The sequence below is a fragment of the Crocuta crocuta genome, unplaced genomic scaffold (assembly GCF_008692635.1).
Source record: "Crocuta crocuta isolate KB4526 unplaced genomic scaffold, BGI_CrCroc_1.0 scaffold152, whole genome shotgun sequence".
Lineage (NCBI taxonomy): Eukaryota > Metazoa > Chordata > Mammalia > Carnivora > Hyaenidae > Crocuta > Crocuta crocuta.
The window spans coordinates 4206594-4223479 of record NW_027528798.1 but is presented as its reverse complement, the minus strand read 5'-3'; the positions used below and the strand labels follow the sequence as shown (position 1 = coordinate 4223479).

Below are 16886 nucleotides of genomic sequence, written 5' to 3'. Positions count from 1 at the left end.
TTCTTACCCCATCTAAAGGGAAGAAGTCCCACCTCTTCTTCAAGGTGGGTGGAATCTATTTTCACTTCTTGCTCCAAACTAAAAGGGATCCATCTCCATGTTTTCCCCCAAATGACGGAATCCCATCCACTTCATTCCTTAAACTGAAGGAATAAGGGCCATTTCGTCCCTAAACACAGGGAGACCTGGCTGGCCACTATCTAAAGAAACTTCCGCCACACCTTCCCGAAGAACCCTTCGACCAGAGCGCAGCCTCATCGCCCCCAAGCCCAAAGAAAGCCTCCCTGACCTGGGCGCGCTCATGAAGGCGGGGCGCGAGCTTGGGTTTTCCCGCCGGCAGAGCCAGTGAACTAACGGGATCATGATTGAGCCCTCTGACTGGCTGGCGACAAGCCCCGCCTCCAGTAGTGGTAGCTCCTCGCGGCGTGTTCAGGGACTACTCTTAGCTCCACCTCCTTCCTCAGCCCCGCCTCCGTGTGGCTCCTCCCCTCCTCAACAGCGTCCGGTCCGGCCCGGCCCAGACAGCCGAGCTAGTTTTGTAGAAGCCGCCGCGGGGCTGGGATCCTCCCGGAGGCGCACGGCGTGAAGCCAGTGACAGAACCATGGCGGGCGAAGAAGACCGCGGAGATGGGGACCCGGTATCAGTGGTGACCGTGCGGGTGCAGTACTTGGAGGACACCGACCCCTTCGCATGTGCCAACTTCCCGGAGCCGCGCCGAGCCCCCACCTGTAGCCTGGACGGGTCGCTGCCCCTGAGTACACAGATACCCAAGCTGCATCGCCTATTGGCGGCGCCGCTGAAGGTGAGGCGGCCTAAAGAAAGATTGGGGGCGATCAGAAGTTCACGGTCGGCGCCATGAAAGCCTTTGGGAGGTACCCCTCGGGGAGGGGCGGGAGTGGATGCGTTCCTTCCGAAAAGTCTTGGGCTGGGAACCTAAGGTCCAAGCTGCCCCACTTTCGCGGGACGCCTCTCAAGTTGAGCGAAGCTGAAGAAGGGAGGTGGGAGCTTGTTGTCTCTGCCACTTTGGCTGCCCCCTCGAAGTGAGGCCCACCTGGGGGAGGTGTCCGGGGTCTATTCGCTGCCTGTCTGCGTGGGTACCGATCTGGATACGGTGACAGTAAATGTTTGGGTGGTAGCGGACAAGGAGTTAGGAGCTGGGAAAGGACCAGCTTCCACCTGCTTCAGGTGAGGTGGGGCGGGACCAAGAGGAGGGGCGGGTCCGGGGCGGGCCACTGGGGGTGGCAAAAGCTTCGAGCGGTTTCTGTTGGCTGGATTGGGTCCTGCCCCATAGAGCGTTGCCCCTGTAGGTGGGGGCGCGGCTCGAGAATGCCCGTAGAAGAGAGACTTCACTGAGTGCGGGGAGTCCCCGGGAAGCGGCCCGGCCCGGGACACGCAGAGAGCCAGTGGCTGCACTGGTGGAAAAGCCCTTTGAGTCACCGCCCCCAACATCCCGTACTCCAGCCTTCACCGGCCCACGGGTAGAAGGGAGGGGGCGGGCCGGGCTAATTTTAAACCGCCGGCCTGCCCTAGTTTGCCTGCGTACCGACAGTGCTGCGAGAGGCCCTTTTCCAGATGGTTGGCCCTACCTCCCCTCCGGCTCCCTGAGCTCAGCCCCCCGCAGGCAGCCCTTTCCGGCGCGCTGGGTTTCCGGGCCAGGACTCTGGGAGTTGCACTACCACCCCCCAGGGTTCCCCGCCGGCCAGTCCTCACCGAGTGGTGAGGAAAAGAAGAGGGAGTTGGTGGGGGTGTCCTCCCTTGCTCTCAGCCTTAGCTGGGGGGCGAATTGCGCAAACTTGCCCCCTGGGCCCGGGGTCTCCCCTGGAATGTGCCCCGGGCGCCGGGCCCCCAGCCTGCATTCCTTGCTCTGCCGGCCAGCCCCGCCTCTGAGCGCGGGCGGGAGAGTTGGTGAGATTATTGGCCCCGGAGTGGCGCGTGTCCGGGCAGAGCCCGAGCTTCAAGGCCACGGCTTGAAGGTTGCAGCACACTGCCCACTTTAGAATTTTGATGCAACCCTTTTTGTTGTGTCCTGTTCAAAGGGGGAAACTGAGGTGGGCCTGGAAGAAGAACATCCAGCCCGAGGCCACTTTCAATTCAGGATGGGCACTGGAGAGAAGGGTGCTAAATTGAAGCCAGTTCCTGCCTTCAGGCTTGTAGAACTCCTGGTGCTGAAATAAGCCTGGAGCATTACAGAGAACAGTATTCCTTCTACTCCTACTCTAGGACAGGACTTAGCCCTAACACCTCTCTTCCCAATTAGGGGCAGATTTGGGAGGTTGGGGACAGGAAAGAACCACCTCTTGCTTCTTCCTCTCATTTAGGGACCATCTCCCTACTGCACCAGGTGTTCTGTCCTCTGTTCTGTGCTCCCTAGCTAAGGACACTACTGAGCTCAGGTAGAGAATGTGTTAAGTACCCCCCAGCTCAGACATTCCTGATCTCCCTACTTTAGGATATCCCACTTGGGGTACCTGAGGACAAAGGCAGGATATGCTGGTGGGCACACTGGGTTACTACTGTGCCTGTAGCCAGGACTCCCTGGGGCTGGCAGCTTTGCCAGGAATGGTCAGATACACTGTGATGTGTTCATCCCAAATATAAACTGTGACCACAGCCCCAGAATAGAAGGCTGAAGGAAGAAGGGCTGAGAATAGGGTAGGGGCAGGGACATCAGAGAGCTGAGAAAGAGGGAGCAGGGCTCCCCCTTGCAGGAAATGTCAACAGCTGGTTCCTGCCCAAGTCCTATAAGTGTGTGCCCCAGGGGCACAGACACACTCAAGCCTGCCTAGATAGCCCTATAGAGAGGAAAGGTGGCCTAGAAACCCAGGCATTCCCATCCTAGTCCTAGAGCAGAAATAAAAGGGAGGGGCCCTCTATCTACTCATTGCTTTATCCTCTGTACATGTGTCTAGTAGAGGAACGGGATACAGCCAAGTGGACATCTACCCTCCTCCCATTCTGGGCACTGACCTTCATCATCCCTGCAGACCCCGTTTCCTCCCTGGGAAAGCACAAAGGCCCAGCCCACTTTCTCTCTGGGGCTCCACCCCACACACCCCCACTGGGTTGGGCCTAGCCACTAGAGTTCCCCTGGGGGCTTCCTTTTTAAACGGTTTAGAGCTTTCAGATCTGAGAAAGCCTTGCTCATTTCCTCCTAGTCTAGGAGGAAGCTCCTAGCCACAGCCTCTGACTCATCTCCTGGCCTTGGGAAGGGGGTTGGTGAAGGGGGGTGGAGAGGGTCCTGGCAATGCTTTCGGCCATGCTGGGTGTCCCCAGGGTAATTTAGAAGTATCTATCTTCCCTCTGTTGCAAGCCTCTCCAAGTCCAGGGACCTGCTCCCTGCCCAGGGGAGAACCAGGCCCTCTGGCCCTCTGGCCCTGCATTTCATCTCTTTAGCAGAGCTCTGGTACCTTTTGGTCTTCTGGGCAATGCCTCAGGAGCCCCTCTATGACACCTAAAGGCCCTGCCACATCCGAGATAGCACTGACTTCTCCACGGGCTCTGGGCAGTGAGACCTGAATGCTGCTCTGTCCCTGATGCAAAGGCCAAAGGAGTCCCCTACGTCTAGCAGCAGGGATAGCCCTAGAAATCTGTCACCAGTAACTCCTGTTTCCCCAGCTGTGGCTAAAGATAAAAGGAGGACAGGTGTGACACTGTCCTGGAATGTTTCCTGACCTTACACCCTCCCTACTTCAGCCTCAGTTTACCCCTCAGGAGCAGTTGTTTGCAAGGGGGCTAAAGTGTGAACCTGACCTGCTGGGACAGGGACCAACTGGAAGGGTCCCACAGGATTCTTAAGGGTAAGATGGGGTTCTCTGATGATGAACTGAGTCCTTTATTCCCCTGATACTGAGGTCTTTTGGGGATACTAGAAGATTGGGATGTGGGCATGGATCATGGCCTTCTCCCAGTTTTCCCTAGGACCTCCATGTCCAATTTACTGGTCATTCTGGGCTAGGGAGCCTGGGCTGCAGCCTGGTGAGCAACCTTAGGACTTAGGTCCTCCCAGATCTTGGCACTGTTACCTTGGCGTGTATGACATGTATGGTGTGTATATTCGTGTTCCTTTGCTTGCTACAACTTGGAGGGCTAGTTTGGGGTTTGTGCAGAGTCCAGAAAGCTGAGGGGGGGTCTTTAGCCCTTGACAACACTATAGGCTTCAGCCCTCCCTTCACTTTCCCTCCAGGGTTTCCTGGAGCATTTCCAAAGTCCATCTACCCAAAATCTAGCTCAGTTAGCCCTGGTTCCATTCCTGGTTGTGCTGCCTGGGGTATATTCACTCAGGTTCTGAGCTTTGGTTTCCTCACCTGTAAAAGGATTATCAGGAAAGGGGTGGGGGTTGGCTGGCTCAGTTGGAAGAGCATGTGACTCTTGATCTCAGGGTCATGAATTCGAGCCCCATGATGGGTGCAGACATTACTTAAGTAAATAAACCTTAAAAAAAAAAAAAAAAAAAAAGAATTATCTGGGGTAGCTGGATTGCTTAGTCAGTTAGGCATCTGACTTTTTAAAAAAAAATTTTTTTTAATGTTTATTTAATTTTTGAGAGCAAGAAAGAGACAGAACATGAGCAGGGGAGGGGCAGAGAGAAAGGGAAACAGAGTCTGGAGCAGGCTCCAGGCTCTGAGCTGTCAGCACAGCGCCCGACGGCGGGGCTTGAACTCACAAACTATGAGATCATGACCTGAGCTGAAGTCAGATGCTAACCCGACTGAGCCACCTAGGTGCCCCAGGCATCCCGCTCTTGATTTTGGCTCAGGTCATGATCTCACAATTCCTGAGACCTAGCCCTGTGTCAGGCTCTGCTCTAACAGTGGAGCCTGCTTAGGATTCTCTCTCTCCTCTCTGCTACTCCCCTACATGTGCCTGTGCGTGTGCACTCTCCTTCTCTGTCTCTCAAATAAACTTTTTTTTTAAAAAAGGATTATCAGGAGACTCAAATAACTAGGCAACCTAGTACATGACACAGAGGAGGCATAACTAATATGGGTTTCCCTCCTCAAGGCCCATCCATAGTGTCTCATCTAGGAAGTCATGGTCTAGTTGGAAACCCAAGATAACAAGAGAAGGAGGGTTGTTAGAGCACAGGATCTCTCTCGTGTTTAAAATTTATTTCATTATGGGGCGCCTGGGTGGCTTAGTCGGTTGAGCGTCCGACTTTCGCTTAGGTCATGATCTCGCGGTTCATGGGTTCAAGCCCCGCGTCGGGCTCTGTGCTGATGGCCAGCTCAGAGCCTGGAGCCTGTTTCAGTCTGTGACTCCCTCTCTCTCTGACCCTCCCCTGCTCACGCTGTCTCTCTCTCTCTCTCTCCTAGAAATAAATAAAACATTTAAAAAAATAAAAATAAAAAATAAAATTTATTTCATTAGTTAGTTATTATTTAAGTGACCTCTATGCCCAACATGGGGATCAAATCATGACCCTGAGCTAGAGTTCCTCTGATTGGGCCAGCCAGGCGTCCCAAAGCCTGTCCCTGACAGGTGTTTATAGGAAAGCAGAAGAAAAAAAGCAGCAAAATTATTTCCTAAAATAGGAGTCCTTCAGCATATAATTCTGCCCTCTTCTCCATCTTCTTTCCCTGCCCCTGGCATGATCATTCTTGCCTGATTTGCATTTATGAAAAATATTGGGGAGTAGACACCACGGGGACCATGGTCCCCTCCGTTTGGCCCTGTGTTTAAAACCATATGTGACAAGTTGGTTTAGGCTGCCAGAAAAGCTTGAGCCCAGAGAATCACGAAAAAGTGGGCTGCATGCTGAAGGGTCTGAGCCTGGGAAGAATGGAGAGGACTCCACTCTAAGACAGACACAGATAAGCATGAAAGACAAAAGCCAGAAAGGAGTCAAGGATGTGAGCCACACTGGCCCTGTGTTGACCCTAAGCACTGTCAGCAGGAACGAGGGTTCATGCTTACTCTGGCCTGGCCTGGCCCAGTCCCAGGGTGTGAGAAACAAGCCCCAGAGGTTTGGCTCTCAGAAGGGTGACCCAAAGAAGGGGACAGGGGTGTGAGGGACAAGCACCACCCAGCTGACAGGAAGTCTCTGTTCTTTGCTATCCTAGCCTACCCCGTCTCTACCCAGGACAGGCAGCTAGGTTGGGGTGGGGGGCACCAACCTGGAGGCTTTCGGCTGGCTGTTACCTCTGGATTTCTTCCTAGAAATGGGGCCCTGGAAGAATAAGACAAGTAAAGTGGTTATGGAGGCCACTGCTGCCACCATGGAAGGAAAGGGGTTAAACCTGCTCATCTGGGTGGTAGAGCACTTGACCTTTAGGACCCTACCCCAAATAGATGCAGGCATCTTGGAAGGAGTGGCCCATTTTCTGCTTACTTGGGATTACAGCATGCAAGTGTGCTTGCAGGAGGGAAAAGACCCTGCTGGATCCAAGCTTTCTGTAGATGTGCTTCTTGGGCTTGTGCTCCTCCAGAGCATGCATTTTACACACACACACACACACACACACACACACCAGACTGTAAACCTGGGTGTGGAAGTACATACCAGGCATAAGCTAATCACCCACCAGTGTTTACCTTTATGGCACTCTGACCCTCTCCTTTCTTAGCCCTCTTGGCAGTTGTGCTTCTACATTTATTTGTGATCTTTTTCTTTTTTCTTTCTTTCTTTTTTTTAATGTTTATTTATTTATTTAGAGAGAGATAGCACGAGCATGGGGAAGGGACAGAGAGAGGGGAAGAGAGAAAATCCCAAGTAGGCTTCACACTGTTAGTGCAGAGCCTGATGGGGGCTCAATCCCACAAACCATGAGGTCATGACCTGAGCTGAAATCAAGTTGGACACTTAACTGACTGAGCCACCAAGGCACCCACTTGTGGCCTTTTTCTGAGGCAGCTCTGCCTGCCTCCCCAGCTGGTCTCCCCACTATGTCCTCAATACTTAAAATCAGCCTGGTTCACAAATGTTTGAATGAATGAGCTATTCTTTATACATATGTGTGTGATTGGGGGGACCCCTGAAGGGGTTTGTTGCTCTGGAGCTGTGGCAGGGTGTGTGGATATGTTTCACTAGGGTCCCAGAATTCTCTAGTCCAAGGTGAAAGGAGATGCAGCTATGCCTGGATGGGTGTGGAGTGGGTAGGCTGCTGAGTCACCATGTGGGAAGAGGGATCAGGAGGAATATGGGGCTGCCCTCAGCTGAGCTGGCCCAAGATGAAGTACCCCAGGCCTGGGGCCTTGCCACCCCATCTCAGGCCTGTTCCTACTAGGCCCTGGAGAAGATGACTCTGCTCCCAGGGAGAGGAGAGAGGCCAGGCCCGCCCAAGGCGCCCAAGGGAGGGCAGGCAGCCAGGCAGGAAGTGGGACAGAGAACTGGCTGGAGTGTTTGTCCTATGTCCCATGTCCCAGGCGTGGCAGGGGAGGAACGGGGGGAGGAGAGGGGGTGTCACCCAAGGGCCTCACAGGCTGAACTGCCAGGAAGGAGCTAGGTCAGTCTCTCAGGCATGAGCAGGGGTGCAAAGCAGAAATAGGTAGGGGTAGAAACTAGACTCCGTTTCTCCCAGGGGACCAACAGCAGCTGGAAGCCCTTGGACTGGGCCCAGGGCAGGGCAGTGCTGACAGAACAGTAGGACAGATGTTGGGATTGACTTTCCCAGTAAGATGGAAACCAGAAAACACCCTGCTTCTCCAGAGGTGGGCTCTCCCTGGGCCATGGCAACTCAAGGAGCAGGGCCACTCAATACAAGGGGAGTTTGCTGAGCCCTGCATACTGGCTCTGCGCTATGGGGGAGGTGTCTGGGAGAGGCAAAGTGCTGCCCTCAGACTCTCGGGAATAACTTTTCTACAGGTTCCTTCTACAATGCAGGTTTCAGGGACCCACTATAGACTGATAGAGTTAGACCCTAAAACCTAGTTTTTAATTAGGCCCCTTGGAGGCCTCTGAGTTCTAGCTCACTTGGGGCAGGGTAAAGGCTCTGAGGCCTGAAGGGACTGATAGCCTATGGATTACTCACTGCTCCTCACTGTCTCAATTCAGGGAGACACACATATCCTACACACACATACACAAACACATACACATACACATACACACACACACATACACATACACACACACACTCCTTCCATCCAGCTGAGTTTGTACCAACATTCTTAACACTTTCTCCCTGAGCTTGAATGTTTTGTGGATGCAGCTTATCACCCCCAGGGCTGTCAACTTCCTCGAAGGCAGAAACTTCCTCCCATCTTCTCTCTATGCCTTTTCCTTATTGATGTTCACGAGCTCAACAATGTTTAGTGAACACTTACTGTGAGCCAAGTACGGTGCTAGGCTCTGTAGATACAGCATGGGGCAAGACAGAGATGCTGCCTGTACCCAGAGAACTCATGGTTAGTGGGGAGGAGACTAGTGTCTAGGATATTATAATGCTGTGTACAAGGCCTCACACATGGGAGCTACACCCATGGGGTGAAACAGGTTACATAGCACTGGCTAGAAGAGTCTAGGAAAGTTCCAAAAAAAAGCATTACCTAATCTGAAACATACAGAATGGGTAGGTGTTAGCTGGAAGACATAGCACATACAAAGGGCAAGAAAGCCTGGCACTGGAGGTAGATGGGCTTCACGCATAGTAGGCCCATGAGAAATGACTGCTAAAGGAATGCATGGCTGCAGCACACACCCTGTGGTCTGCCTCTCTGCTGGCTCTCTGAATGGGAGTAGAAGGTCCTGGGGTCTCCATACATATCCCTACCACCTCTTTCCCAGCCCTGACAGCTCTTCCCTTTGTCCCCAGCTGGAGGACTGCGCCCTACAAGTGTCTCCCTCTGGATACTACCTGGACCCTGAGCTGTCTCTGGAAGAGCAGCGGGAGATGCTGGAGGGCTTCTATGAAGAGATCAGGTCAGAGCTGATGGGACCAGGAAGGCAAGGCTGGCCCCTACCCTTGCCTCCACCAGGGGCTGGCTCAAGTGTCAGCAGCCAAGACACCTGATCTCTAGCCTAGGCTGAGGGTCACCTCCCGCCACCCCACGGGACTGTGCCAGGGGAATCCCAAGGCCTGGCCAGAGTTACCTGATGCCTGGGATATGAGGGGGGGGTGACCTCCCACATACCTGAGATACCTATTTTGCACAAACCTTCCTATTGAGGAGGAGGGAGTTGGGCCAGGGGTGGCGTGTGGGGTGGTCTTTAGCTGCCTTGGTGTGGGGGGCAGGGACCCTTAGGAATGGCCCAGAAACTACTGACTAGGCTGTTTGATTCCAGCAAAGGGCGAAAGCCTACACTTATTCTGCGTACTCAACTCTCCGTGAGGGTCAATGCCATCTTGGGTGAGTGTATGAGGACATTCATGTCCAGAACTGCCCCTCCCCAGCACTGCTGGCTCAGTTTCTTTCAGGCCTGGGCTGGACAGTGGACAAGGCACATGGGAGACAGGATGTGTGGCCCCCTCTCATTCCTATCCTGACCTCTCCTTTCAGGGCCAGGGCTGATGCTGCAAGTAAACCAGATTGGGGGTTGCCCAGAGTCAGGGAGTGGAGGAGGAGGTAGGGGGTTCGAGAGTACTAGAATATTGTTTGGTGAGGGGTTGTGTCCCCTTGAGGTTTCCATGCCCACCTACCCCTTGCAGAAAAGTTGTATGGCTCCAGTGGCCCTGAGCTCCGCCGTTCCCTCTTCTCACTAAAGCAGATCTTCCAGGTGAGGCCCAGAAGTGGGCTGGGGGTGGGTGTCCAGCCTGAGCCCTGCTTAAATTCCCCCATGGTGCCCCCAGGAGGACAAGGACCTGGTGCCTGAATTTGTGCACTCAGAGGGGCTGAGTTGCCTGATCCGCGTGGGTGCTGCTGCCGACCACAACTATCAGAGCTACATCCTCCGAGGTCAGTCCAACCCCTCCCCCATGACCTCTGCCTTCAGTGACCCCTTACTGACCTCATCTTTTCTCTGTGTCCCCAGCACTAGGCCAGCTGATGCTTTTTGTGGATGGGATGCTGGGGGTGGTGGCCCACAGTGAGACTGTGCAGTGGCTGTACACACTGTGTGCTAGCATGGTAAGTGGCCCTCCACACAACCATACACCCTTTTCTTACTGCCTCTCTCTGGACTTCAGTCTCCTATTCTGCAAAGTGGGCTGGAATTGAATGAGTCTGAGGCTCCTCTAAGCCTAGAAGGCACTCCAACACCTGGGTCTGGGGCCAGGGTCTTTCTGCCTAGACTCTCCTCTGTGAGTCCAGCCCCAGAAGCCCTTACCCCTCCCCACCAGGATCTGGCACAAGTCTGGCCCAAGCCCCACTCATATGTAGTGACCTCTCCTCCTAGTCCCGCTTAGTGGTGAAGACGGCCCTGAAGCTGTTGCTGGTGTTTGTGGAATACTCTGAGAACAATGCTCCACTGCTTATCCGTGCGGTCAACTCTGTGGCCAGCTCTACAGGTAAGAGACTGTTCCTTCCACCCCCCCTACCCCCAGCCCCCACTCAGAGCCCTCTCTCCTACCTGTCCCTGCATGACTGCTCCCCTTTCTGTGTATCAGGCTCTCTTCCTTGGGCCAATCTGGTGTCCATCCTGGAGGAGAAGAATGGCGCTGACCCTGAGTTGTTGGTGTACACAGTCACCCTCATCAACAAGGTGGGGAGGGCCGAATAGGGGGGGAACCAGGCGCCATTTCTGGGCCCCTTGGACTCCTGACTTCCAGTCTCCATCAGCCTTAGCCTTGTCCTCCCATCTCCACCCTCTAGACACTGGCAGCACTCCCGGACCAGGACTCCTTCTATGATGTGACGGATGCACTGGAGCAGCAGGGCATGGAGGCCCTGGTCCAGCGCCACTTGGGCACCTCCGGTACTGATGTGGACCTGCGCACACAGCTTGTGCTCTATGAGGTGGGCTGGGCCATCTGGGCGCTACTGGAGGGGAAGGAGGAGGTGCAGTTCACCAGCACCTCACCCTATCTATGTAGGTCTCAGGGACTCACATCTAGGTCTACCTCCACTAGAGTGCCCTGCGGTTGGAGGATGGAGACATTGAGGAAGCTGTTGCAGGTGGGCGGCGGGAACGCAGAAAGCCCTCTTCAGAGGAGGGCAAGAGGAGCCGCCGATCTCTAGAAGGTGGAGGCTGCCCTTTGCGCTCAACCGAGCCTGGGTAAGATAGAACTTGCCCTAGCACTTGGGGAGAGGCGGATCTGCCTGCAGTAACTGCTCTGTTGACAAGCTCCGCCTCCAGTCCCGCAGGCCCTGCCTCTAGCCGCGCAGGCCCCGCCTCGCAGACCGGCCCCGCCTCCAGCCCCGCAGACCCAGCCTCAACGGTTATCTCCACTTATTCCACTGGCCCTGCCCTGTCGACAGGCCTGACCTCCAGCCTTGCGGGCTCAGCTTCTGGCCTCCTTACCCCGGTGAACCGCTTTCCTGCCATCTCCGTGGGGTCCTCAGCCGACAGCTCCAGTGAGAGGAGCATTTATAAGTAAGTAGGGAGATAGAGGCCACCCCTAGAGTCCTGTCTCCAGCTGTCCCTCCACTCTGAGCCTCTCCGCAGGCACGCCACCTCCTCTGCCCAAACTCCTCTGCCCAAACGCATGCTTTCTCTTTCTTTCCAGACTTCACCAAACTGCTCCTGTTTGGTAAGTGACTGCTGAGGGGTGGGGTTCAGCTCTGTCTGACTGGACCTCTTCCTCCTGTTTCTTGTCTCTTCATCTCTTTCTGGCATTCCGCCTGTATTTGCCACTTTGTCATCTATCTCCTTGCCCCTCTCCTTTGTTTCTCTGTCACTGTCTCTTGACTCTCTTGTTCTTTGTCTCTTGCTATACCCTGTCCTGCTTCATGTTAGTCTTTCCCCTCCATTTCCAGTTTCCTCATGTCCTGCCTCCCCTACCCCTCCTCTTCCCACTGGGGCTGGGAAGGAGCCCCTGATATTACTGCCCACTTCTGTGTGGGTATAAGCGACTGGGCTTTGGAGTGGAGCAGGCACCATAATTACCATCTCTTCCTCTCGTCCCTCCTACCCAGGGCCCCTGAGAGCCCACCTGTCCCTCAGTCCCCTTCTGAGCAGGCCAGGCTGGAGTAAGTACAGAGGCCAGCCTGCCAGGCCTGCCATGTGCTCAGGGCTTCAGCATTGCTTCCCCCAGCGGGGGTTCCATGTGCCTCATGCAGCCAGAGCTGGGGGACTCTCAGGCCCATCCTCTCCCATACATAGCCCTCCTCTGTTACCTAAGGACCAAGCACTGGAAAGCAGTTCACTGGGGTCATAGTGGTCGAATAGTGGCACCTTAACAAGCTTCAACAAGAAATGAAGACACGGACTCCCAACCTGGAACCCATTCTTCCATGTCCTCAGCCCAGGAATAGGGAAGGGGGCTAGGATCTAGGGTGCTGTGTGGTATAGGGGTGGAGGAGCAACCTAAGGCTGAGAGAAGAAGGGCAGGGACTGAGGGCCAACAAAGGCTGGAGAGGCTGAAAAATAAACACTGGATCACATTCATTATCCCAACATAACTGAATGCCTGTTGTGGTAGCTCAGTCAGTAAAGCATGAGACTCATGAGCTGAATGCTTATTATTTACCAAGCCCTTTTCTAAACATGGGTCATAGCTCTCAGAAGCTACCAGACATGGGACAGCCTGTTGTGTGCATTGGGACAGCTATCCCCTTCCCCTGCTCTAAGGGTCTAGAATCAAGACAGTGAATGTGAATAGCAGCAAAGGTGCAAGTTAGCTATTAAGTAGAACTTCTCCCCGTATGTTGACCTGGGAATGCTGGGTTGGCAGTGACCCTCCCCCACTGTGGAGGACTGAACAGGGGCTGGGCTTGGGGGCGGGGACAGGCCCTGGGTCTGCTCAGCGCATGGACTGTTCTGTGTGTGTATGTATGTGCCTGCAATTTGGGGCAGTGCCCAGGGGTCCAGCAAGGCATGTACACCACCCTGAGCTGAGGTGTGTCAGACACCCTCACTGACAAGTGCTTCCCCTCAGAGCCCGGTTCCTGGAGAATGTGGCAGCAGCAGAAACAGAGAAGCAGGCTGCATTGGCCCAGGGCCGAGCAGAGACATTGGCTGGGGCCATATCTGATGAGGCTGATGGACACCCAGGTGAGTAGGTGGGTGGGCAGAATCCACTCATGCTGCCCTTTTGCTCCAGAGGGCGTGACACTGACAGCTACTTCTCTTCTCTAGATACCCGGGAATTATGGGGCTCCCCAGAACCAGGCTCTGCACCCAGAACACCTCGGAGCCCTGCCCCCCAAAGTCTGCTCCGAACCCAGCAAAGCCTTGAGCCAGAGCCCAAGGAGCCACTGGCCCCACCAAGCCCCAAGGCTGAGCCCATTCAGGAATTCCCTATCCGTGTACCTAAGCTCTGCATTGGAGACCTGGACTTCTCAGATTTGGGGGAGGATGAAGACGAGGACATGCTGAACGTGGAGGCTGTAGAGGCTGGGAAAGGGATCCCACCCCCACCNACCCATCACATGCTCACTCCCCCCACCTCCACCTCTGGCCACTCCCCTTCCTCCCTCAGCACCTGATGGCCTAGCCCTCCCCACCAAGAGGAAGACAGTAAAACTCTTCTGGCGGGAGCTAAAGCTGGCTGGGGGTCATGGAAGCTCTGGGAGCCGCTTTGGGCCCTGCCCCACCCTGTGGGCCTCACTAGAACCTGTCTCTGTGGACACAGCCCGGCTGGAACACCTGTTTGAGTCCCGTGCCAAGGACGTGCTGCCTTCCAAGGTAAACCCACCCTCATCTGCAAGGTAACCCCAGCAGAAAGAGGAAGGAATCAGAACTTAAGGGTCTGAACTGCCAGGGACAGCCACTCATTTCCCACATGGGGAAACCAAGGCAAAGAAAGGCATCGAGTCTTATCTGAGGTTTCTCAACAAGGAATCAGCAGAGCTCTAGCCCTAACTAGAATCTAAGCTTATTCCAAGGCCTTACATATCCCACATCCCTGGTTGTGGGGTGACCCCACTATCTGGCTATTTAGAAGGGCTTTAGAGTGTCCTTGTAGACTGTTGCCCCACCTAGTCCCTTTTCCAATCTTACACTGCCCTTCTCCCAACTTTAAAGAAAGCTGGTGAGGGCCGCCGGACAATGACCACAGTGCTGGACCCCAAGCGCAGCAACGCTATCAACATTGGCCTAACCACCTTGCCACCTGTGCATGTCATTAAGGCTGCTCTGCTCAACTTTGATGAGTTTGCTGTCAGCAAGGATGGCATTGAGGTAGGGATACCAGCTAAAGGTGTAACAGGGAGGCGGGAGGTCTGGCCCTCGTTTGGTCAGTGGTCTCATTTTCTGTCCCTCCAGTGGTGGGCATGGGCTTAGCATTTCTACAGAGCAGTTCCCCAGACCCTGGGGATCCCCCAGATGACCTAGGGATGAGTCAAGACCAACATCTAAGGCCTCGGGCCGGCACTGAGGGGACTTCATGTAGGATGGTGGTTGCATCCTCAGAAACTACTGACTATGATGCCCACGGAGGAGGAGCGGCAGAAGATCGAGGAGGCCCAGCTGGCCAATCCTGACATACCCCTGGGCCCAGCTGAGAATTTCCTGATGACCCTTGCCTCCATTGGGGGCCTGGCTGCGCGTCTACAACTCTGGGCCTTCAAGCTGGACTATGACAGCATGGAGCGGGTACTTAGTTCGTGGCGTGTGGCAGGAAGTGGGGCAGGTGAGCACAAGGACCAGGTAGTTTGAGAGTCCCTTGTCTCCCACTCCAGGAAATCGCAGAGCCACTATTTGATCTGAAAGTGGGCATGGAACAGCTGGTACAAAATGCCACCTTCCGCTGTATCCTGGCCACCCTATTGGCTGTGGGCAACTTCCTCAATGGTTCCCAGGTTAGTGCAAGTGCACGAGGGCTGGGGGCCAGGGCTCTGGAGCCCACCAGGCCCAGGCTCAGATGGGGTCCTTTCAGAGCAACGGCTTTGAGCTGAGCTACCTGGAGAAGGTGTCAGAGGTGAAGGACACAGTGCGCCGACAGTCACTGCTGCACCATCTTTGTTCCTTGGTTCTCCAGATCCGGCCCGATTCCTCTGACCTCTACTCAGAAATACCCGCTCTGACTCGCTGTGCCAAGGTTAGCACCAGCCAGAGGCTTGACTAAGACCAGTCACGGCAAGAGGGAGTGCTGCTTTCTGGGGCTGACTTTTCCTCTGTTTGGGCTGCTGTGCCAGAGTGTGCTTAACTACAGGTGTTTGTGTGGGCTGTATCCTCTGCCAGAAACATTCTTCCTTCTATTGGCCTGGCTACATCTACTGTCTTTGGGTCTCCATGTAGCCACCACTTCCCTCAAGAGAGCTTTTCCACTCCCCATTAGATCAAGTAGACTTGTCTCTTTCCTGGATTAGACTGGTGAGCTTTTGGAGGACAGGTGGTGGATCTTGGCTCTCTACTTCTCTAGGGTCCAGACTGGCTGACCTGACAGAGGCAGCCTCAGGTGGTGCAGGTCTGTGGGGGGACAGCATGCATACCCCTTGCCTTTCCAGGTGGACTTTGAACAGCTGACTGAGAACCTGGGGCAGTTGGAGCGTCGGAGCCGGGCAGCTGAGGAGAGTCTACGGAACTTGGCCAAACATGAGCTGGCCCCAGCCCTGCGTGCCCGCCTCACCCACTTCTTGGCCCAATGTGGCCGCCGTGTTGCCATGCTGCGGGTAGTGCACCGCCGTGTCTGCAACAGGTGGGGACGTGGGCAGACGGCAGGGCTGCTACCACCATCCCTCCAACCCTAAGCAGGACTTACCATCCCTCCCCACCCCAACCTGCCTAGGTTCCATGCCTTCCTGTTGTACCTGGGGTACACAACCCAGGCAGCCCGTGAAGTGCGCATCATGCAGTTCTGCCACACACTGCGTGAGTTCGCACTGGAGTATCGAACTTGCCGGGAACGGGTGCTACAGCAGCAGCAAAAGCGGGCCACGTACCGTGAGCGCAACAAGACACGGGGCCGCATGATTACTGAGGTGGGTACCTTTTCCAGGTTTGGACTGCCACCCCCATGGTTTCCTTCCCCTGCTCCCAGATCACCCTTCTCCCCTCTGCAGACAGAAAAGTTCTCAGGTGTGGCTGGGGAAGTCCCCAGCAACCCATCTGTCCCAGTGGCCGTGGGCAGTGGGCCAGGGCGGGGTGATGCTGACAGTCATGCCAGCATGAAGAGTCTGCTGACCAGCAAGCCGGAAGACACCACACATGGCCGCCGCAGCAGAGGTGGGACCCGTGGCCACTGGGGACAATGGGCTTTGGGGTCACCCTATCCTGACTTCTCTGTCTGTCTTCCCTCAGGCATGGTCCAGAGCGCCTCCCCAGTCATGCCTACAGCAGTAGGGCCCTCCACTGCACCCCCAGAAGAAACCCCAGGCTCCAGTTTACCCAGTGATACTTCAGATGAGATCATGGACCTGCTGGTACAGTCAGTGACCAAGAGCAGTCCTCGTGCCTTAGCTGCTCGGGAACGCAAGCGGTCCCGTGGCAACCGCAAGTCTTGTGAGTACTCCCCAAACGCCCACTACCCTCCTTAACCCCACCAATCCCTTCTAACCCTGCTCTGTCCCTGCAGTGAGAAGGACGTTGAAGAGCGGGCTCGGAGAGGACCTGGTGCAGGCACTGGGACTGAGCAAGGGTCCTGGCCTGGAGGTGTGAAGACACTGCATCTAGGACATGGATAGGCCCCAGCCTGCAAGGCAAGAGGCTAGAGACTGAGGAGGAATCAGAGCAGAATTCTAGGCCTTTTCTCAACCCCAGGGCCACTGTGTGCCCAGCGGACAGTGCGTTGAGCAGTATTAAATGTGTGTGCCTTTGTGCAATTGTGTGTTTGTGTGTGTATATGTACTTGTATGAGCTCCCTGAAAACATGGAGTATAATAAAGTTTTCCTAGCCAATCCAAGACTCTCTTCCTTCTTTGAAGGTATCCACCACACTCAGTCTGTAGCAGGGGGCTAATACAAAAGGAC

General features: G+C 55.0%; 1 protein-coding gene across 1 annotated transcript; it reads left to right on the top strand.

Moving 5' to 3' along the window:
• The first annotated feature begins 484 nt into the window (after nt 1-484).
• Nucleotides 485-16806, top strand: FHOD1 (formin homology 2 domain containing 1). The gene is given in 23 exon segments (XM_077755574.1): nt 485-803; nt 8752-8858; nt 9222-9286; nt 9586-9653; nt 9727-9832; nt 9909-10003; nt 10272-10383; nt 10483-10577; nt 10688-10831; nt 10945-11090; nt 11172-11408; nt 12913-13028; nt 13113-13395; nt 13397-13661; nt 14001-14156; nt 14388-14570; nt 14657-14776; nt 14854-15015; nt 15425-15615; nt 15706-15898; nt 15980-16142; nt 16218-16418; nt 16492-16806. Coding segments are annotated over 23 exon segments (3492 nt in total). The 5' UTR covers nt 485-602; the 3' UTR covers nt 16575-16806.
• Nucleotides 16807-16886: the final 80 nt, after the last annotated feature.